General features: G+C 38.9%; 1 protein-coding gene and 1 pseudogene across 5 annotated transcripts in view; one reads left to right on the forward strand and one right to left on the reverse strand.

Annotated features, from left to right (window-relative positions):
• Nucleotides 1–24478, forward strand: part of INPP4B (inositol polyphosphate-4-phosphatase type II B) — an 894316-nt gene that overhangs the window by 754598 nt on the left and 115240 nt on the right. For all 5 annotated transcript variants that reach the window (XM_088828009.1, XM_055404679.2, XM_055404683.2 and 2 more), the window contains 2 exons: nucleotides 1104–1307; nucleotides 23050–23209. In XM_088828009.1, the coding sequence (XP_088684135.1) occupies nucleotides 1104–1307; nucleotides 23050–23209 (364 nt within the window). The remainder of the gene's footprint in view (nucleotides 1–1103; nucleotides 1308–23049; nucleotides 23210–24478) is intronic.
• LOC148774833 (glutathione S-transferase A4 pseudogene) lies at nucleotides 7477–20586 on the reverse strand (annotated as a pseudogene).

Below are 24478 nucleotides of genomic sequence, written 5' to 3' on the forward strand. Positions count from 1 at the left end.
TTGGAGGTTCAGCTTCAGCATAAGTCCTTCCAATGAATATTCAGGGTTGATTTACATTAGGATTGATTTAGAGAGCACAAATAAATGATTACCTTGAGTTATAGCATTGGTTAAGACAACATTTTAGCCAAGATCATCTCAGTCAATGTGTGTTCTTCAAAATAATGCTATGGGTTAAAGGGCCCCTTCCCAACAGGTTAGAGAGTATAAATATGTTAACCGTGTGAGTCAGTGCTTGTGTTATTTCTCTACTCTGAACAGATTGTTAGGCCACTTGCATGTTAAGTGTACTATAATACAGAAAATCAATGACTACACCCTCCAGTATATAACAGGGTGAAGCCATTAAACATTTCATCAGGAAAATGCAAAGTACAGCTGTAAAGTTCTTTATTGTTGGAAAGGCGTCATTACAGTAGTACTTACTAGATATTTACCACCAGCTTGTAAAATCTACCATGGCAAATTTCACGGTAACCTCGTTAACATTGAACATTACTGAAACCATTTGGTGGAGGAGACAGTTTAGAGGGTAATAATAGGAAATAAAAGCCAAATGTTTTCATGAGGATGACTGCCTGTGTCATCTCTACTTTCGAAATCTGTCCATGATGCTAAAAAGAATCAAGGTCTCCTGCCTCTATTTTTTCTTTTTTTTTTTTTTGCAAAGATATGTCACTCTTCAGCCTTTAACTCTGTTTAAAATACAAAATAAACATAGTCTGATAACATTTTCTTTAAAGGCCTATTTGGAAATTACCTGAAAGACACAGCAGGTAGATGGTGTTCAAATGATAATCCCCAGAGAAATAACGTCTCTAATGACAGGATTTGGAAAAAAAAGAGAGGAGGGCTAAGGAGACAGATGGTGTTTATAGTACATATAGGACCTCAGCATTAACTTTAGAACTCAAGGCCTTGTCAGCAGCCCGAAAACAAAATATTTTCCATTGATTGGTATGAATCATTTTCTCTCTCCATTGCCTGCACATTTTCCACCATCCACACCGCTTAAGTGTCAACAAATCTGCCATTGACCTTTCCATCGCCCTCTGCTGAGGTGCCTACCATGGCGTTTCTAATCCTTGTCAATTTCTTTCCAGACAGAGCTTTTTGTACATGCCTTCAAGGATCAGCTGGTCAGAAGTGCCCTTTTAGCACTGTACACTGCCAGGCCGGGAGGAGTCCTGAAGAAACCACCCTCTCCTAAGAGTGGCACAGAGGAGAGCAGTCCCCAGGACCCACCGCTGCTGGTGAGACGGCAGGACTCCATTCCACATCATTCAGACTATGATGAGGAGGAGTGGGTAAGTCTTTTCTTTTTAACTTAGCTTGCCTCCCCAATGCTATAACTCAAAGCACCAACGCGTTAACATTTAGTCCTGTAAAACAGAGCAGAAGGGTCAAGAAATCTCTCCTTTTCATCAAAACATGTTGGAAAGCAGTCATAATATGGACTGTTGGTAAATAGGTCATGTTCTTTTCCTTGGGGGCAAATTATAAATGAAAGTTTTAACCCAACCACATTTATTTGATGTGAAAATTTATATATTACATATGTTGCTGTGATTGTTGTTATTTAGTTGCTAAATTGTGTCCAACTCTTTGTGACCCCATTTACTGTAGCACACCAGGTTCCTCTGTCCAAGTGATTTCCCAGGCAACAATACTGGAGTGGGTTGCCATTTCCTTCTCCAGGAGATCTTCCCAACCAAGGAATTGAACTCACATCTTCTGCATTGGCAAGCAGATTCTTTACCACTGAACTGCTACATTATATATGTTAATGTACATATAATGTAGTCAAATAATTATCTCCAATAAATGTCTTCAAAGTGATATCTTACAGAGAACCATGGATTCGTGATCTCCAAAGAAGAAGATTTAGCTTCAGGACCAGGGACCAGGCTTGATCACTCAAGAACTTTTGTGTAGCAGAGTTTTAATAAAGTGAGAAAAGCGACAGTGAAAGCTTCTGACATAGACATCAGACATCAGAAGGGGGGCAGAGAATGGCCCCCTAGCTAGTCTTATCAAGGTCTTATATACTTTTTTCAGACTCACTCCCACAATATATATAATTCAATAATCTTGAATTAGCAAGATTAGAATGAACAATAGAAAGATCTTACCAGACCCACTCCCATGTTATACATTTTAAGATGATAGGATTAGTCAGAAGGTTCTTGTAAAGAAGAAATATGTCCTTGAGAGCAAGATACAATGTTATATTGACTAAGACAAAGCAATGTAGAAAAGAACGTTTGTCCTTTTCTCCTTGAGAGTCCCAGACCCCTTTCTCCTTCTTGAGGGCTCCGGACCCCTTTCTCCTCCTCAAGAAGCCTTTACTTCTGATCAACCTACCTAGGAATTGACTCTCTCCAAAGCAAGGATGCCACAATTGCAAGACTGTAATATTTTCCTTATTTATTAAGGAGATATAAACCATTACAATTCTTTTTAGAAAAAGAATCAGCAATCATCAATAATCTACAACTTGGATGCAACAAGTATTTTCATTGGTGAAGTCCAGTGTGTTAGTTTTGGGCACACTGAAAAAGCATAAACACTTAAATGGCAGTGCATATAGACATCTGTTAAGTTCTTTTGTTTATTGGGTTTTCTTTTTAAAAGATGTTGCTCCAGGTGGCTCTAAAATTGACAAAAGAAGGGCCACACAAAAGCATCTGAAAAAATAACTAATAAAGGCAAATAAAGGTTTCCCAAGTGGCTCTAGTGGTAAAGAAACTGCCGGCCAATGCAGGAGTCATAAAAGACGTGGGTTTGATCCCTGAGTCGTGAAGATCCTCTGGAGGAAGGTGTGGCAACCCACACCTTCTTCTTGCCTGGAGAATCCCATGGACAGTGGAGTCTGCTGGGCTATGGTTCATAGGGTCACAAAGAGTCAGACACAACTGAAGCAACTTAGCATGCAAGCCCACACAAAGGCAAATAAACCAAATAAGTCAACATGGTGATGGGAACCCTAGGTGGGCAGAATAAAATAGGAGAAAACCAAGGTTTCTCTCTCTGGGTGAGAGGGAAAAGTGTGTTTCTCCTGAATCAATATATATTCCATTATCTAAGAACTTTTTGAAGTGTATGCACACCACACACACACACAGAAAGAAACTCCTTTTACTATATCACATGCTTAACCAAGAAAATGCTATTGTATGCTAACTGTATTAGATGTTAAACAGTTAATGATTATTTTTTCTGCCACTCTAAATTTATAAGTGTTCAGGGAGTAAATTATTTGAAAGGCTCAGGTCACTCAAAAAATTGCTGTCTGCAGGGCTATGAAGTGATACCTGCTCTTTCTTTTGATGAAATTACTATCGCAGGAAAGACAGAGCTGGTCTCCAAGAGGTAAATGCTGAATAAGTATCTGTTGTCACTGATTAAGATTGCATTTCTCCCACTGAATCATTTTCAAAAGGGAAAATCTAATATTTCTTCTTTTTACCTTCACCTTCTACATCAATTTACTTACTGCTCTGAGACATACATACTTTGTGACCTCTCTGAAGTTCAATTTTCTCCACTGTAAAGTGAAAATAACAGTACCTGTTCTGCATAGCTCTTTGTGTGGTCCAGAGATAGATGATTAGTCTGTGTGATAATGCCCCATGTCCTGCAAAGGCCCAGGCACATGAATTGTAGTACTTTACTATTATTGCTGAATGTTATCTGTTTTTAGATGTGTAAGTTATATATGATCCTCAGCATGAGGATCAATAATAGTCCTCAAGATAAGTGAGGAAATGGGATAGATCATAAATTTGGATTGTGGGACTTCTCTGGTGGTCCAGTGGTTAAGACTGTTTGCTTTCATGGAGGGGACATGGATTCAGTCCCTGGTCAGGGAACTGAGATCCCACATGCCACACAGCATAGCCAATAAATAAGTTTGGATTGGGACTTTGAAAGAGTTTGAGTAGATATAGAAGAGAACTTGTATTTCATGAAGTAAACTTATTGTTAACTCCAGACCTTCTGGAATATGAAGTCAAGTGGGCCTTAGAAAGAATCACTACAAACAAAGCTACTGGAGGTGATGGAATTCCAGTTGAGCTATTTCAAATCCTAAAAGATGATGCTGTGAAAGTGCTGCACTCAATATGCCAGGAAATTTGGAAAACTCAGCAGTGGCCACAGGACTGGAAAAGGTCAGTCTTCATTCCAATACCAAAGAATGTTCAAACTAACACACAATTGCACTCATCTCACATGCTAGAAAAGTAATGTTCAAAATTCTGCAAGCTAGACTTCAATAGTCTGTGAACCGGGAACTTCCCAATGTTCAAGCTGGATTTAGAATGGGCAAAGGAACCAGAGATCAAATTGCCAACATCCTCTGGATCATAGAAAAAGTAAGAGAATTCCAGAAAAACATCTGTTTCTGCTTTATTAACTATGCCAAGGCCTATGGCTGTGTGGGTCACAATAAACTGTGGAAAATTCTTCAAGAGATGGGAATACCAGACCACCCGACCTGCCTCCTGAGAAATATGTATGTAGGCCAAGAAGCAACAGGTAGAACTGGACATGGAACAATGGACTGGTTCCAAATTGGGAAAGGAGTCCTCAAAGCTGATATTGTTACCCTGCTTATTTAACTTCTATACAGAGTATATCATGCAAAACGCTGGATTGGATGAAGCACAATTTGGAATCAAGATTGCCAGGAGAAGTATCAATAATCTCCAATATGCAGATGATGCCACCCTAAAGGCAGAAAGCGAAAAGGAACTAAAGAGCCTCTTGATGAAAGTGAAAGAGGAGAGTGAAAAGGCTGGCTTAAATCAACATTCAAAAAACTAAGATCATGGCATCCAGTCCTAACACTTCATGGCAAATAGATGGAGAAACAATGGAAACAGTGACAGACTTTATGACTTCAGATGGTGACTACAACCATGAAATTGTGACTACAACCATGAAATTGTGACTTCAGATGGTGACTACAACCATGAAAGATGGTGACACTTTCTCCTTGGAAGAAAAGCTATGACCAACCTAGACAGCATATTAAAAATCAGAGACATTACTTTATTAACAAAGGTCCCTATAGTCAAAGCTATGGTTTTTCCAATAGTCATGTATGGATATGAGAGTTGGACTATAAAGAAAGCTGAGCGCCAAAGAATTGATGCTTTTGAACTGCGGTGTTGGAGAAGACTTGAGAGGCCCTTGGACTGCAAGGAGATCCAACCAGTCCGTCCTAAAGGAAACCAGTACTGAATATTCATTGGAAGGACTGATGCTGAAGCTGAAGCACCAATGCTTTAGGGACCTGATGCAAAGCACTGACTCATTGGAAAAGACCCTGATGCTGGGGAAGATTGAAGGCAGGAGGAGAAGTGGAAGACAGAGGATGAGATGGTTGAATGGTATCGCCGACTCGATGGACATGAGTTTGAGCAAGCTCCGGGAGCTGGTCATGGACAGGGAAGCCTGGCGTGCTGCAGTCCATGGGGTCTCAAAACGTGGAACTGAGCGACTTAACTGTTAACTTTTTGACAAATAATACCACTTTTATATTAAATTAAGGGAGATTGTTGGAACTGTGTATGTTTTGTTTTCATAATTTTCACCTTATTGTGTTATGCAAAGTCCCTCCCACACCTCTCCCTCCTCCTTCTGCTCAAGTCATCCTCACATGCCCCCCTGCCTTATTCCCTTTTCTTTAGATACATTTGAGACCTTCTATATCACAGATACTCCAAATGGCAAGATAAATCATACTAGATTGTTAGATCCTAGAACTCAGATTCTAGTGGTAGATAAAAATATGTTAATTAAATAGTCACAAAATGTTGTGACAAGGATGTAGAAAGACAGGTGGAAGAAGTTAGGCTTTGCTAAAGAGATTTCAGCTCAGTATTTTAAATAAGCTTATGATGGGGAAAAAGGAAGACAGCGGGAAAAAATGGTGACTTGAGGTCAGTGGTGAGGTGTTCGGTACGGTGGGTGTTACAAAGCACTTGTTCTGCTTGGGTTACTGTGCCAGGTGCTGGGGACACAGAGGTGACCTGCCTACAGATGCAAGGGTTCCACAGCCTATTCAGGGCTCTAGAGATACCAGTGATGGTGATTGTGCAATTTAGGATTATACAAAGGGTGAAGTGAGAAGCTGGTGGTCACAGTGGGATTTCCAGAAGTATTTCCTGAGAATTAAATATGAGTAGGAGATAACAGTATGAAAAGGAGGATGAGGTGACCTTTCAGACGGGAGCACATTAGCTGACAATGGCAGTTGGGATGTGTGTCTGTGTTTGTTAGTTTTTTACTTGTATTGTTTTAAAGGTGGTACAATTGACTATGTTTATTGCTCCAAAAAGCATTTAAGGCTGAGAGGCAGTGACTGATAGAACAAGGCCCTTACAAAGAAGAGAAGAGAATCAATTCCAGGAGGCGTGTAGGGGACAAGTCCTGGGCAGAAGTGTACTGATGGGCTGAGAATCCAGGGAGGGTATAAAAATGGATTCTACTTTTGCGAGGGTGGGTGGGACTGGATGGCTTCTTTGTTCTTTATTTGAAATCATTTTCTCCAGGTTTATTGAGCCATAACTGATATATGGCACTGTATTAGTGTAAGGTATACAGCAAAATGATTTTTTACATATATATAATCACAAGGTTAATGTCTATCACTTTACAGGACTACAGTTTTATTTTCTTAGGATGAAAATTTTGAGACCCATTCTCTTAGCAACTTTCAAACATACAGTTCTGTTTTGTTAACTAGAGTCACCATATTGTCCATTACATCCCCAGGACTTAACTTTTCACATAACTGGAAGTTTGTTCCTTTTAATCACCTTCACCCATTTTGTCTCCCCCTCCTCACTTCTGGCTCTGCTTCCATGAATCTGTTTTTGTTTTGTTTTTTTTAGATTCTCAATATAAATGAGTTATACAATATTTGTATTCCCTTTATGTGATTGATTTCACTTCGCATCTATGTTGATGCAAATGGCAGAATTTCCTTCTTTTTTTAAAAAAAATTAGTAAATCCTTTATTTTGGTGAATATCAAAGGCATTCATCACTACCATGGATCTATTATAGCTCAGAGGAGATTTGCTATCTAGTGAACTCCATTGTTATTGGATACTAAAGATAGGAAGAGACTGGCGGGCATTGAGAATGGGATAAGAAGAGGACAAAAGCTCAGGGGACAGCATGAGACCCTACCCATCCTCACTGCTAGGAAATGAGTAGACAGAGCATCTCTAACCTAAATGCCAGCCTCGCCACAAAAGGTTTTCAGAAGAGGTCCCGTAACAGTCACTCACTGGACAAAAAGAGGTCAAGGTTTCTAGAAGAGATATCAGGATATGAAAAACCAACTTGGGACTATACACAACACCGCAGCAGAGCTGGATCATGGCAGCCTGGCTACAGTTATGACTGCTGTGGACCCAGCAGTCTCTGGGGCAGCGCTCACTTAAACAGTTGCACTGCTGTCCTATTGCATGAAGATGTGGTACATGGTTTTCACATACATGTCATCTGGCAGAGGCTGCTTCTCACCGCCAGGTTCAAGGAATTTATTAATTGCAGCAATATTGCTTATTTTCACTGTGTACTCCTGGAGGTGAGGGAAGGCAGCCAGAATATTAAGATGTTTTTTCTTCTAGAGCCAAAATGATCTGGAGTAGAATTATGTCTGCAAGACTCAGCTGATTGCCAACAAGAAACCTTTTTCCATGACTCCATAAAACCTTTTCAAACCCAGAAAAGTATCTTCTGGGCTATGTTAACCACTTCCTTTTGCTGATCATCTGGTTTGAGGTAAGGATACACTTGATAAGCAGTTCCAGAAAATGCAGGGTCCCCCTCTACATACATGTCAACCAAGGTTCTCTCCTTGAGGTCTTTGCCAAAGAGACGGTGCTTATCTGCTGTATAGTGGAGGATGCTCCGGGTCTACACCAGCTGCTGCTAAGTCACTTCAGTCGTGTGCGACTCTGTGCGACCCCATAGATGGCAGCCCACCAGTCTCCCCCGTCCCTGGGATTCTCCAGGCAAGAACACTGGAGTGGGTTGCCATTTCCTTCTCCAATGTGTGAAAGTGAAAAGTGAAAGTGAAGTCGCTCAGTCATGTCCGACCCTTAGCGACCCCACGGACTGCAGCCTACCAGGCTCCTCCATCCATGGGATTTTCTAGGCAATAGTACTGGAGTGGCTTGCCATTGCCTTCTCCGCTACACCAGCTTCATCCCATTGGTACTTGTTAGGACAGCAGATGGTTACCATCTTGCAACTTCTGCAGCTGTTGTTTTGTTTCTAAAAATTCTTCATCAAACTTGACTCCATCAGCAATTTAAACCCAGGTTCCATCTGGCCTTGTCTGTTTGGATAGTAGAGCTTGGGCTTCATTGCCATCATGGCCTTTCAGGTTTTCTGGCTCCATTCAGAGTGAACAGAACTGCACAAAAGCACCCAGTGAGCAGTCTTCCTACTTCCTTTTTTGTGGCTGAAGTGTGTGTGTGTGTGTGGGGGGGGTGTGTATGTGTGTGTATGCTTGTATATATGTATGTATATCACATTTTCTTTATTCATGCATTTGTTGATGGACACTTAGGGTGTTTCCATATCTTAACTATTATAAATAATACTGCAGTGGACATGGTGGTGCAGATATCTCTTTGCAATAGAGATTTTGTTTCCTTTGAATATAGATCCAGAAGTGGAACCATCATATGGTGGTTCTATTTTTAATTTTTGGAGGAGCCTCCATACTGATTTCCATAGTAGCTGCACCAATTTACATCCCTACCAACAGTGCATACAGGTTCCCTTCTATGCATCCTCTCTACCGCTTGTTATTGATTTTCTTTTTGCTGATACCCATTCTAGAATGTGTGGGGTGTCTTTCATTGTCGCTTAGATTTCCTTTTCCCTGATGATTAGTGATGTTAAGCACCTTTTCATGTCTTCCTTGGAAAAATATGTTTAGTTCATCTGCTCGTTTTTTAATTATTTGCTTTGCTCTTTTCTGTTGAGTTGTATGAGTTATTTTTATATTTCAGACATTAACTTGGATGTCTTCTTTTATCATTAAAGCAGAATCATATGCAGAGGAGGGCAGAGAGGACAGGCTGAGCAGAGTGGTGGAAGTTTCAAATAGACACCAAAGACAGTGGCTGAAGTTGGTTACTAGCAACATTTGAGAAAAATTAGAAATTCCTGACCTTGTGAGGGCCAGCCAAGAAACTTCATTAAAATGTTATATAACAATCAAATTTGTTATTGATGTTCCTTGGAGACCACTTCCTATTAGAAAGATCCCTTTGTCTAAATGGGAAAAGAATTTTAAAAAGAATAGGTGCATATATATGTAAAAGAAAAATAGAAATAAGATATGGGAATCTTTTATTTTAAAAAAAATTCACTGAAGTTATAACCACTTAACATTATTTTCAGATCTTTATCTAACTTTGAAAAGTTGAGTAAATCCAATGAAAATGTAGCTAATTGGAAATGCCTTTAGAGACTGTACTATTAAATGAATTGGAAACATAATTTTGTGTACCACTTTTCTTGGTTAATTAGGTGTTAGAAAAGTTTCGGCACTGATTACAAGTCTACTCAACTTCCTGAAATAATTTAACATTTTAAACAATTAATTTAATTGGGTTTCTGTGATAGCATACAAAAACATTCTGATCGTGTAGGTTAATTTAGGCTTGTACATAAGATTATAATAGCTCTATTTTTAAAAAGTCTGATTTATTTAATTTCTGACAGCGACTGTAGTTTACACAATTACCTAACTTGAACAACTGCGTTTAGTTTTTCATAATAAATATTTGGAAAGTAAGTTCATGTTAGTAAATTACTCGAGTTCTAGTGAGCTAATGCATGTAAAAAACCTTTCTTTTGGAGATCAGGAGAGACAGTCTCTATTAATCAATGTGAGAATGTTCTTTCTCTGTTCAATTTGTTTGTGGAAAAATTAATGACATATGAATCTAGATAATAATTGTCTAGTCAATAAGGAAGAGATTGAAACTAAAATGATCACTGGCCCAAAAAAGTCTATTATTTGCTGAATTTTACTTATTAAATAATTGAGAGCTTTAAAGGTTTATTTTCTTGAAAAGTTAGTAAACAATTAAACCCTGAAGGAATATGGGGATTTTTGTGACAATCTGTGCAAAGAAATAGACTAATCTAGCATTCTCCATGTTTTAGCTGGTAAAGATGACATATTGCTTTCTTTTCTTTACATCTCTACAGCAGATGCTGCCAACAGCTGGGATTCCAAGATTAGTTTGTCCAAAATATTAAAGCATGTCATCCTACCAAAGTATTAAATTGACCCAGTTTTTGTGGCTTCCAGTAATTATACTGTTCTCTAGCAAATTGTGATTTAACACTGATGGGTTTGGGGCTAAATCTGCCTACTCTCATTCAATAATTGTTAAAGAATAAAGATAAACTTCTGATCTTTTAGATTCTGATCCATTCCAGCAAAATGTGAGACTAAGAAAACTTTATTATTTAGCCTTATCCCTAACTCATTTTTTTAGTTGAACTACTTTTCTATATCAGGAAACATTTCAGCATCCAGATTAGCCAATTAATTTCCCTTCTTTGTGTCATAAATGTAAGTCAAATTTAATATTAGTTTCCATTCTTAAGCTAGGAGAATATTTACTATGCTTTATTATGGCAAAATGCATTTATGTCACATAAGCATAATAGATGGTTCACATTAGTCCATATTAAGTGTCTGGTAATTTCATAGCGTATAGTAACAATAGCACAAATTCACAGTAATACTTGTTTCAGGCCTTTTTGGAATAAAGTCTCTATACAAACTGAAAAAAATGTGATTTCTCTGCAACTCAAAATTCCCAAGGCTTGAATTTTGGAGTAAGATTTACATTTTTCTGATATGTTCTTTACCAAATTATCACAGTTTATTTTGTATTTCACCTTTCTCTAATAGTGTATAGAACAAATGTGAAGGTTTCAGTTTGACAGATGATTGATACAGCTGTGTATATTGTCATTATTGCTGGCAGTGAGCACCAGGGTGGTGTCATCTGCATATCTGAGGTTATTGGTATTTCTCCCGGCAATCTTGATTCCAGCTTGTGCTTCTTCCAGCCCAGCGTTCCTCATGATGTACTCTGCATATAAGTTAAATAAACAGGGTGACAATGTACAGCCTTGACGTACTCCTTTTCCTATTTGGAACCATTCTGTTGTTCCATGTCCAGTTCTAACTGTTGCTTCCTGAACTGCATACAGACGTCTCAAGAGGCAGGTCAGGTGGTCTGGTATTCCCATCTCTTTCAGAATTTTCCACAGTTTATTGTGATCCACATAGTCAAAAGCTTTGGCATAGTCAATAAAACAGAAATAGATGTTTTTCTGGAATTCTCTTGCTTTTTCCATGATCATACATGGTTAAAAATACTGTTGATGACAAAACTTATCTAGCCAGATTCTTCATCTATGAACAATCTTCAGTGACCTGTAGTCTCAACTTCTTTTGCCGGTTTCTGTTCATCTTAGACCTTACCTCTAGGAAAAATAGTTGAGGTCATGCATAATGTCCCTATGCAAATTGATATTACAAAGCATTTCTGTTCAATTCTCTGACTGGCTAGAATTATGCTATGTGAAACCATTGACCTGATCTTAATAAGAAGGAAATTAATCATTCTTATTTTTTAGAAGTAACGACATCCTATAGGCAGCTAGATATTAATCTGATTTATCTTTTTCTAAAGCAATACCTTATGCCTTAGTTACCTAAAGTCAGTAAGAATCTACTAAACTATGGCCATTTACTTCCAAATTTTGTATTATACATGCATTCAACTCCAAAGTATTTTGTATCAGTATTTTGTATAATGAAGCATTATTCTTGCATCCCATGATCACACAGTCTCGTAAGCACTGAATTGTAGTCAGTTGTTTATATGTCTATTTCTTCCATACATTCAACTTTATAAGCTCCTTAAGGGCAAAGACAATGCCATGCTCACTTTTGTGTGCCCCTAGTTAGCAGAGCACTTGCTCATAAAAGGTACCCAGTACTCTTTTGTAGAATACATTAATGACTTTGAAATTTCCTCTCCAATTGCTATTCTTGTCTTCCTTCATATTTAGAAACACGGAATAATTAAATTTAACTTAACTCAGTACCATGTCAAGGTACCTTTTCCTCCATTGGAACGCAGGCTTTTTTTTTTTTTTTTGAGGATTTTGTTTCTCTCTTCCAATTAAAAGTACCCAGTTAAATGCCTGTCTCCTTAGTGCATGTTTCCCAGAGTCATAATCAACTGTTAAGTAACTATTCAAGTCATTTTCACAATTATCTCCAAGCATAGAAGTAGTAAAATTCAGGATGGACATAGAACATCAGAGATGACCAAAGTTAATAAAATGATGAGTGAAGGTCTCCAATAGCTTCCAGAAACCCAGTGGTGGTAATTTGCATTTTATTTGATTATTTATGTGCTGATTGCAAAGATTCTGGTTACACAGAAATAATTTCAGATATTTCCCAGCAAATATGAATTGAAATCAGCTATTTTACCCTTGTGTCAGCTTTTACTTTTTCCTTCCTAAGTCATGCTAATAGGGTTGTCTGGTTTTGTTCATCTTATTACAAGGAGGGGACATTGAAAGCATCCATTCTTCCCATCAGAAAAGACAGGGAGAATTAGGCCAATTGTTCCTTGCAAGGCAATGGAAAGTGTTCCATCATCTGTTTTCTTGATGGATGGGAAACCTTCCTGAACTTCTGCAGTCCATTTCACCCAAGAGAGATGTGCTCTGAATTCTTATCTGATATTAATGTCCACAAAAGGTGATTAAGCAAAGTTCATGACTATCCATTAAAATGCACAAATGTTCTATTAAAGAAAAGAAACCCCAAATGAGATCTTTATGGGCATGCATATTCATGAAATCCTACCAATTTTGAGTTTTCCACAGACAGTTAATACATTCACCTTCAGCCCCCTGTTTTATAGCACCTCGTACAGTGTTTGATACAGACCAGTTCAATGTATTTTTCAGAATTAATGGAAGAATAAGTGAATGGATGGATTTGCTGACTCAGCAGTTCATCTTCCAGTCAAGTCACTGTTTTTGATAGAGACATTTTATTTTTATTCGTGTAAGACTGATTTTCCTGTGGTTTTGTATTGGATACCATCATCTCCCTTGGATACTTTCCTGACTGTTACAATGCCTGGCTTGATGGTGTGCAGCTGAAACCCAATTACCAATTTAAAATTGAAAGCTTTAGTAAACCAGTCATTTTTAATTTATTATTAAACAAGAGCTTTATTTCATATTTCCATGGATTGGAATCCATAGCTTGATGTGATACATGTTAAGGGAAACTCAGCAATTCAGAATATGAGCTTAATTCTAACTTCAATTTGAAGATATTGTGATAATAGTTCTTACAGTTGTATCTTAATTTATTTTTACTCCTAAATAGCAGGCTATTAAGTTAATCAACAAATGTTAATTAAGTATCAATAATGTGCAGCAATGTTATGGGTACTTGGGGGAAAACAAATGCAGTCAAAAAAAGAAAAATGGATTCTGACCTCAACAGCCATATCGTCTAATTCAAGTAAATAGCCAGCACTCGTAAATAGCCAGCACTCATAAAACAAGCAGAGATATTGAAAGATATTCTCAGAACAAAAGTAGTTACGTGACACATTAAAAATGTCAAATGAATTCTGAGGAAAGTTATATGAAGGTTGAAGAGGATGAAAAAATCATTTCTTCCTTGTTTCATTCATTAATTTATTTATTCTTTTATTTATCTATAACCTGGTGAATACTAGGGGTTTCCCAAGTGGTGCTAGTGGTATAAGAACCCACCTGCCAATATAAGAGATTGTGGGTTCGATCCCTGGGTTGTGAAGATCCCCTGGAGGAGGGCATGGCAACCCTCTCCAGTATTCTAGCCTTGAGAATGCCATGGACAGAGAAGCCTGGCCGGCTGCAGTCCATGGGGTCACAAAGAATCAGACACAACTGAAGCAACTTAGCATGCAAGCATGATGAGTGCTAGGACCTGAGAAGACCTGTTTTATGTAGTAATTTTATAGTTTATTTTAATTATTTCAGTTGTAAAATATTGTTATACTGTTAATTAGTTCTGATTGTTCATATTAAACTATTGTAATGCAAAAAATAAATAAATAAAATTAAAACAAGAAAAAAAAAAAAAAGAATTAATAAATAATAGTCATTTCCCTTATAGAGCCCACTGTGTATTAAAAAGAAAAGATGCATTAAGCAGAGAGAGACTAGCAGAAACAGTTCTTAGATACGTGGAATCTGAGAGGGTGAGAATTTGGATTGATGGAAGGTAAAGGAGAAGGCCCTCGAAGCATAAAAAGCAGCATGTGTCAAGTTAGAAACACGAGTTCCTCCAAGGTTTCCTTCATATCTTTGATGTTCAGCACTCAGCAGGCAGGTAGCCTATGCCCAGAAAATATATGTTGAGCTAATTAGAAGCATGTTTCCAGGGCAGCAAGGAGACTGACCTGAATGAAGTTTTCATTTTGAAAACTAAAGAGACATGTGTAGAGTTAGTATCTTGGTTGACCCAACTACAGAGGTGCCTCTAAGCTGAGAGAAGAGAAAATACTTGCTGCAGGACTCAGCCTGCTTTTGATCAGAGGAGTGATGGCACAAGTGTGGTTATCAGTGAAGATAAATGTGGCTCACATGTGTAGGCTTGATCATGTGAGAACTATCGATGGGTCTGGGCAAGATCCAAACCAGGGACTTTGGAGAGGTCACCTACTGGAGAAACAGTGACTGACCATCTGAATCACTTGTGTAACTAGGCACTGAATTTCAGGGTAAGGCCAGCAGTGTGTTCGTTGGGAAACTGAGCTCAGGGATTATTGCATGAGTAGGTGGATTAAGTTAAGCAGGAGGATGAATAAGAAGCAAAGGTTGGGGGCATCTCAATTCTGATGGATGTCACATATCTGGCTGACTTTAGTGGACATAATGTGTATGTCGTGGGCATGGTATTTATATACATGTGTGTATTGTGTAGCTTGGGCCATTAATGTGCCACCTTGTACCATTGTATGTGCAACTCCAGGATTCAGAAAGGAGAGTTATCAAGCTATGGAATGAACACAGATTTGCAGTGTGGAGGAACCAAGCTTGCAGAGTGCAGATAACTCTCAGTCAACTCAAGGATGGACTGAAGCTTCTTTTTAAAGATGAGATTGGTCTTGTTAATTTTCTAACTGGTTCTAATCAAAGTGCAAGGAAATTCATAGTGACCAGTGGCAAATTATGCATGGAGATAAACACATGACAGGGTCCCCATATCAACTCTAGTTTAGCCTTTACATTCTTGCTGATCAAAAATAATCACTCAGTTCAGTTCAGTTCAGTGGCTCAGTCGTGTCCAACTCTTTGCGACCCCATGAATCACAGCACGCCAGGCCTCCCTGTCCATCACCAACTCCCAGAGTTCATTCAAACTAATGTCCATTGAGTTGGTGATGCGATCCAGCCATCTCATTCTCTGTCGTCCCCTTCTCCTCCTGCCCCCAATCCCTCCCAGTATCAGAGTCTTTTCCAATGAGTCAACTCTTCGCATGAGGTGGCCAAAGTATTGGAGCTTCAGCTTTAGCATCAGTCCTTCCAGTGCACACCCAGGACTGATCTCCTTTAGGATGGACTGCTTGGACCTCCTTGCAGTCCAAGGGACTCTCAAGAGTCTTCTCCAACACCACAGTTCAAAAGCATCAATTCTTCGGCGATCAGCTTTCTTCACAGTCCAACTCTCACATCCATACATAACTACTGGAAAAACCTTAGCCCTGACTAGATGGACCTTGGTTTGCAAAGTAATGTCTCTGCTTTTTAATATGCTATCTAGGTTGGTCATAACTTTCCTTCCAAGGAGTAAGCGTCTTTTAATTTCATGGCTGCAATCAGCATCCACAGTGATTTTCAAGCCCCCAAAAATAAAGTCTGACACTGTTTCCACTGTTTCTCTATTTCCCATGGAGTGATGGGACCAGAGGCCATGATCTTAGTTTTCTGAACGTTGAGCTTTAAGCCAACTTTTTCACTTTGCTCTTTCATTTTCATCAAGAGGCTTTTGAGTTCCTCTTCATTTTCTGCCATAAGGGTGGTATCATCTGCATATCTGAGGTTATTGATATTTTCCCGGCAATCTTGATTCTAGCTTGTGCTTCTTCCAGCCCAGCGTTCCTCATGATGTACTCTGCATAGAAGTTAAATAAGCAGGGTGACAATATACAACCTTGACATACTCCTTTTCCTATTTGGAACCAGTCTGTTGTTCCCTGTCCAGTTCTAACTGTTGCTTCCTGACCCGCATATAGGTTTCTCAAGAAGCAGGTCAGGTGGTCTGGTATTCCCATCTCTTTCAGAATTTTCCACAGTTTATTGTGATCCACACAGTCAAAGGCTTTGGCATAGTCAATAAAACAGAAATATATGTTTTTCTGGAACTCTTGCTATTTTCATGATCCAGGGGATGTTGGCAATTTGGTCTCTGGTTCCTCTGCCTTTTCTAAAACCAGCTTGAACATCTGAAAGTTCACGGTTCACGTATTGCTGAAGCCCGGCTTGGAGAATTTTAAGCATTACTTTACTATTGTGTGAGATGAGTGCAATGGTGCAGTAGTATGAGCATTCTTTGGCATTGCCTTTCTTTGGGATTGGAATGAAAATTCTGCCTTTCCAGTCCTGTGGCCACTGCTGAGTTTTCCAAATTTGCTGGCAATTTGAAGGCAGCATTTTCATAGCATCATCTTTCAGGATTTGAAATAGCTCAACTGGAATTCCATCACCTCCACTAGCTTTGTTTGTAATGATGCTTCCTAAGGTCCACTTGACTTCACATTCCAAGATGTCTGGCTGTAGGTGAGTGATCACACCATCGTGATTATCTTGGTCATGAAGATCTTTTTTGTACAGTTCTTCTGTGTATTCTTGCCACATCTTCTTAATATCTTCCGCTTCTGTAGGTCCATACCATTTCTGTCCTTTATCGAGCCCATCTTTGTATGAAATGTTCCCTTGGTATCTCTAATTTTCTTGAAGAGATCTCTAGTCTTTCCTATTCTGTTGTTTTCCTCTATTTCTTTTCATTGATTGCTGAGGAAGGCTTTCTTATCTCTCCTTGCTATTCTTTGGAACTCTGCATTCAGATGCTTATATCTTTCCTTTTCTCCTTTGCTTTTTGCTTCTCTTCTTTTCACAGCTATTTGTAAGGTCTGACAGAATGTGGTCCACTGGAGAAGGGAATGGCAAACCACTTCAGTATTCTTGCCTTGAGAACCCCATGAACAGTAACAAAGGGCAAAATGATAGGATACTGAATGAGGAATTCCCCAGGTCGGTAGCTGCCCAATGTGCTACTGGAGATCAGTGGAGAAGTAACTCCAGAAAGAATGAAGGGATGGAGCCAAAGCAAAAACAATACCTAGTTGTGGAGGTGACTGGTGATAGAAGCAAGGTCAATGCTGTAAAGAGCAATATTGCATAGGAACCTGGAATGTTAGGTCCATGAAACAAGGCAAATTGGAAGTGGTCAAACAGGAGATGGCAAGAGTGAACGTCGACATTCTAGGAATCAGTGAACTAAAATGGACTGGAATGGGTGAATTTAACTCAGATGACCATTATACCTACTACTGTGGGCAGGAATCCCTTAGAAGAAATGGAGTAGCCATCATGGTCAACAAGAGAGTCTGAAATGCAGTACTTGGATGCAATCTCAAAAATGACAGAATGATCCCTGTTCATTTCCAAGGCAAACCATTCAATATTACAGTAATCCAAGCCTATGCCCCAACCAGTAAGGCTGAAGAAGCCGAAGTTGAATGGTTCTATGAAGACCTATAAGACCTTTTAGAACTAACACCCAAAAAAGATGTCCTTTTCATTATAGGGGACTGGAATGCAAAAGTAGGAAGTCAAGAAACATCTGGAGTAACAGGCAAATTTTTCCTTGGAGCACGGAATGAAGCAGGGCAAAGGCTAACAGAGTTTTGCCAAGAGAATGCACTGGTCATAGCAAACACCCTCTGCCAACAACACAAGAGAAGACTCTACACATGGACATCACCAGATGGTCAACACCGAAATCAGATTGATTATATTCTTTGCAGCCAAAGATGGAGAAGCTCTATACAGTTAACAAAAACAAGACCAGGAGCTCACTATAGCTCAGATCATGAACTCCTTTTTGCCAAATTCAGACTGAAATTGAAGAAAGTAGGGAAAACCACTAGACCATTCAGATATGACCTAAATCAAATCCCTTATACAGTAGAAGTGAGAAATAGATTTAAGGGACTAGATCTGATAGATAGAGTGCCTGATGAACTATGGACGGATGTTTGTGACATTGTACAGGAGACAGGGACCAAGACCATCCCCATGGAAAAGAAATGCAAAGTCATCCCTAGAAAAGTTAATCAGCTAAGGATTGTTGAAGGAGTTTTTTTTGTTTGTTTGTTTGTTTTTTTAAGTTAACTGCTGATCCAAAGCAATCAGGATTTCTCTTGAGCTCATAAATGGGTGACATGCTGAGTAAGCACCACATTCCCTTCCCTCATGATTCACTCTGCCAGGTGTAATAGCCCCCTGGCTACTCATGTCTACATCCTTCAAATGTGTGCATCCATTGCCACTGGCTTTGACCTGCATGTTAGCTTAGGTCCTAACCCAGAAATAAATAAGAACCAAGATCAGAACCTGACTCAGAATGGGATAAATAGTATTGCTTGTTCCCCACTGACTTTTTCCCTCATTGCTGAGCAAAAGTTGATAGCCACTTCACCTTCTAGAAGCTGGGTTTTCTAAAGGTGTCAAAGACACCATTAAGCTCCATTTAATAAAGGTTAGACTTTAACCCACCAGTGTTCAGTTACTCTCTTCAGTATCAGGCTAATGACTGCTTTTGGAGGGGGAGAAGAAGGAAGGCCCAGCCACCTACTTTTCTGATAGGCTGTCATTGTGTGTGTGTGTGTGTGTGTGTGTGTGTGTGTGTGTGTGTTTCTAAACCTGTCGTGTGACTGAGGGGATAAACAAAATCTGGAGTCTGATCATATTTCTCTTGCCTGAAAAGGGAGGGGGAAGGCTGGAAACATGAACTCCAGCCAGTCTTCATGCTTCCACTGTCTTCTCCCTGCTAAGCAGGCGATCCTCTTCATGATTTTAGTGGGGAAGAAAGTGAAATAGGTCCCAGCCATACCAGCAATCTAAACAAAAAGAATCCCCCACAGGGACTGGCCTCGTAAATAAAAAGTCACCAAAATGGGAATGGATTTTTGCTCGTTATTTTCCTCTGTGCATGTGCTTTCTCAGAGACATGATGGAAAATGGCTTGTTTAGAAGAGAAATCAGATACTCGAGGTACATCTTCAAAAAACGCTTCCTACTCATCGTTAGCATCCTAGCTCCAAAGTAATTATCTTGCTGGTAATTAATAATATTTCTTAATTATCTTCTAAGAAGTGAATTATCACCTTCCCTCCCTGTAGTCCACTCCCTGTTTCATATCCTGGGCCCACGAATGGGTTTGGGGCCTTGTCGCTAACGTTGTCCTCTGTTAATATTTGCCACTTATGTCCTTTGACCCAGACTGATTGGTCCTTTAATCAAGCGATTGCTGCACCCCTAATTACATGGTACTGTTGATTTCAGACTTAAGGGTACATGGGACCAGCCTGCCCTTTTTGCAGAATAGTCTCTTAGTTCAGAATTTGCCATTGGGCTCATTTTAAAGCCTTAGATAACTGAAACCTAATCTTAGTCTAGTGAGGTGACATGCATGTATACCTGACCCTTCCTGAGCTCCCGTTCTCCGAAGCTGATCCCCAAAGTTCTGGGGATTTCATGAAGAGGAATTCCTACTGGGTACCAGAATTCTGTGGGAAATCATAAAGAATGAATCAAGTCTTTGGAATCAAACGGAATTTCTAGTCTACCTCTACCATTTTAATATTGAATGTTACTCAGTATCTCTTACCAGAAGTTCCTTCATCTCTAAAATCTGAGTCAATAATATTGATATTATGTGGTGGTTTGTGAAGGTTGAGTCAGCTAATGTAAACAGCAGTCCTCAATCTGCCTCTGGGTTGGAGTCCCCTCTCTCCCTCCCCCATTTGTTCCCTCTCTGCCTTTCTTCCAGACCTTCTACAATATACTGAGGACACATGTGTGCTTAGTCTCTCAGTCGTGTCCAGCTCTTTGCAACCCTTTGGAATATAGCCCATCAGGCTCCTCCATCCATGGGATTTTTCAGGCAAGAATACTGGAGTGGGTTGCCATCTCCTTCTCCTCTCAGATAACTCACAATCTAGTATGAGAGACAGCAATGTAAATCAGTGACTTTAATCCACTTTGTCCATGCCTTAAAAGAGAAGGAAGCAGTGTCCGGCAAAGCTCAGGGTTCTCTCACCACTGGCCTGGCAGGTCGGCTCTCCAAAAGATAAAGAACAGAATGAGTCTGCTCAGAGTCTGCTGCTGAATGTGCCTTCAGCAGAGTATCTGATTGTGCGTGAATCATGTATTCGTGTTACATAAGCAACTGCTCTATTTCTTACCCCACAAACATCCTCCCAGCTTGTGTGTCCTCCACCCATTTAAGTGTTTTAAGACTTTGCCACACACAACACAACCGTTTACTATATGATTGCTGATCTTAATCAATGAGCACACTTCAGTTTGTTCTTCGTGCCAGTGAAGATCTCTGTACTGCCTGCAAAGGTGACTTTTTTCTCACAGCAGAATTGTATAACCTGAGGTATCTATAAAGGAAGAAGAACAATGGCTAGGGGTAGAATATAAAAATCATCCTCTTACATACCCTTCTGTTTGTGCTCTTCAAAGATGTGATTAACAGCAGTTGATACATCCTTTATATGCCTTTACATAAGAAAGACAGCATGCACTACTACTCATTTTTGATCAAAATATAAAGTTTCTCTCATCATAAGTAACAGAAAGAGAGTTGAAAGCCTATGTCCTCTACAGAGCTAATCTAAAAATTAAGAGAAATTCTTTCCTCCTTTTTTCCTCAGTAACAGAGTTTATCCACAGTTATTAGCTGGAGAATTGCTTCATTTTTCAAATTATAGTCTGAAAAATAAGGTTGATGGTGGTGATTAAGGCATATTCAGAATAGGGAACATTTTGTTTGGTTATGGGTTTCCCTGGTAGCTGATAAAGCTACCTGGTAAAATTCTCTGGTAAAAGCAAGTATGATTTATTTAGGAAAGCCAGCAGGAGACCCGGTTCAATTCCTGGGTCAGGAATATCCTCTGGAGAAGGGATAGGTTACCCACTCCAGTATTGGGTTTCCCTGGTGGCTCAGATGATAAAAAGCATGCAATGTGGGTGACCTGGGTTCTATCCCTGGGTTGGGAAGATCCCCTGGAGGAGGGCATGGCTTCCCACTCCAGTATGCTTACCTGGAGAATCCCATGGACAAAGGACCCTGGCGAGCTACAGTCCATGAGGTCACAAAGAGTTGGGAACGACTGAGCAACTAAGCATAGCAGAGCACAGTTTGGTTATATGATCTGGAATATAAACTCACCAAATCTCAATGAGTGATGTCACAAACTCAGCTTGCTTACATTTCTCCAGCATTGCCTCCTAGAAGTGATGAGCTTTTTAGGTCTCAAGATTTCCACTCCATTTTTTCAGATACTAGGCAGAAGATGATATAATTTATGGATTTATCAGCTTCCATTAAAAGCAAAAGAAATGTGCTTTTAATTCTTGGGAGGAATGATCTGTGTTTAGAGAAAAAATTGCTATGATTACTTGTGATTAACAGCATATTTTGTACTCACCATAGAGGGTTATGAAAAGCAAGTATGATTTATTTAGGAAAGCCAGCAAGGATAGGATGTGATTTTGCCAAATTGTAATAAATTTACCAAGGACTTTTGTAGAAACCATGTTATTGAGTCATTGGACTCCCACTGGAAAATCACCTCATTTCTGAGCACCTAAAGAACTTATTGAAATTTCAACTTAGTGTTCCCAATGGTTCTTTTTTTTTAATTTAATTTTTATTTTATATTGGGATAGAGTTGGTTTACAGTGTTGTGTTAGTTCCAGTTATACAGCAGAATGATTCAGTTATACATATATTCATTCTTTTCAGATTTTTTTTCCCCATGTAGGCTGTTACAGAATACTGAGTAGAGTTCCCTGTGCTATACAGTTGGTCCTTGTTGATAATTTGTTTTATACATAGCGTGTATCTGTTCATCTGAAACTGTTCTGATTGACTTGGTGATGCCCATGGATATGCATTTTAATTCTCTAGGTCATTCTGTTAGGATGATCTGGAGACCATACTTTAAGAACTTATAAGTCTTAGAGTCATCAAATTCATAGCAACAAAAAGTACAATGGTGGTTGCCAGGGGTGGGTGAAAGGACGAATGGACAATTCGTGTTGGAAGGTACAGATTTTCAGCTTAGGAAGATGAAAAATTGCAGGAGCCAGATGGTGATGATGGCTGCACACCAGTGTGAATGTATCAATACTGAATGCCACTGAACGGTATGCTTAAAAATGGTTAAAATGGTCAGCTTTACGTTATGTCTATATTATCACGATAAAAAGAAAAATAAGAAATTTGAATGCAATATTATTTTAAAATATTGGTGAATCTCTGCTTTCATACTAATTATTGATAAATAAAATAGATATCTCCAGTGTGAAATGTAACTTGTGCTCAGTTATGGATCCACGTTGTATGATAGTTCCTCATTGCTTTATGACAGGGCAAAAACAATGACCTAAATAGCAAAATCATAACACTTGATTTATGCTTTATTAAGAGAAAATAGATTTCTTGTCTATGCATAATTTGGCCAAACGAATGGGGGTATTAGAGTCAGTCAGTCTGAATGATTGTTCCTCTTCCTGCTGTTCTCAAGTGGATTCATCTGGTTTTGCCTCATCTTGGTTTTGCAATAAAGATCCATGGTGATACTCATGCTCTTTTCAGGACAGGGTGTGGGCCAGTGTGGGGAAGAGCCTGAACTGCATTATCGCTATGGTGGATAAACTGATTGAAAGAGATAGCGGTGGCGAGGGAAGCAGTGACAGCAGCAAAGATGTAGAAAAGGACTCTTCTCCAGTGGACTCCATCGTAACTCATCCAAAGGGTAAGGAATCATTTTTTTTTTCCAATCATTGACTGAGTAAACAAAATGAGAAAGCCAAGATAAAATGAGATAGAAAAAAGAGGAGTCAATAGTGCTTTTGATGAAAGTGCTGATAGTGTGCTTTTCCACTGCTCTGGCTGGGGTGATGGAAGGCTATTTATCAAATTGCATCTCGGTTGTGTTTTCAGAACTGCTTGCAATGCTCATTTTTTTTTTGTTTAACTACATAAAAACCCTCTTGAAAGGAGAGCAGTGTTTTCTTTTAAAGAGTCTGATACAGTTTAATCTACTTTTATACACATTCCTCCAAAATTTTATTAGGAAGAAAAACAAGTATCTGAAAACGCTTAGAAACTTTGACGACTATCAGGATGCAGCATCTTAAAAGGTTTCTGAAAAGAAGGTGATATGGTAAAATGCTGTTCACCTTATTCTGAGGGAGTGAATTTGTGAATTATTTCAAAAACATGAAGAAGTCATAATTCATAAGGAGAATGTGTTTGTGTGTTATTCCAAAGGCATATTTTCATGAAGCTTAAATTTTCATAGGTACATGTATAGGCACACACACTGATGCGTACATATGCATACACATATGGGTGTCTGTGTCACTGCAGACGCACACACACGCACACACATGCATGTATAGAGACAGAGATAGATACTTTCAAAGGTGTCTTATTACAAGGTTGACTAGCAAATATGGCTTCTTTTGTTAAAACTTGTTTGTTAATTTGATTAATTTTGACAACGAAAACTAAGACACATATCTGCACTTCTCTATTATAGAAAGACTTGCTCCTAGAGCCATTCCAGCCAGATTCTTGAGTGTTTGGAGATAAAAAACGTTGCCCTACCTTCTTCTTCTAAAATCTGCTTTCCCTTTTCCTTAAAAAAAAAAAAAGAGTATAAGAAAATATGGCTGCATATCAAATTAAATTGTTTTCTCAATTTGTTTTCCTGATTTTTTATTACTCACATTTTCATCAGGAGTTTAATTACAGGAAACATCAATCTTTCATCACCTGATTAACAGTAGAACCATTTCTAAATCACATTCATCAACAGTGGCTTTCTAAAGTTCTCTTCTTGTAGATGGTTCTCATCCTCCATATTACTTTCACTTTAGGTGGAAAGTTTATACTGATTTTTTTTTTAATGTTCTACTTGATTTAGCTGTATATGGGGATTTTCTTTTTTAATAATATCAATTTTATGAATGAAGCTGGTCCAGATTCATAACTTGACATGAAACAAAATGAAAGCCTG

Source organism: Moschus berezovskii, chromosome 19 (assembly GCF_049115385.1).
Source record: "Moschus berezovskii isolate FMDL1 chromosome 19, NW_MosBer_1.0, whole genome shotgun sequence".
In the NCBI taxonomy this organism is placed as follows: domain Eukaryota; kingdom Metazoa; phylum Chordata; class Mammalia; order Artiodactyla; family Moschidae; genus Moschus; species Moschus berezovskii.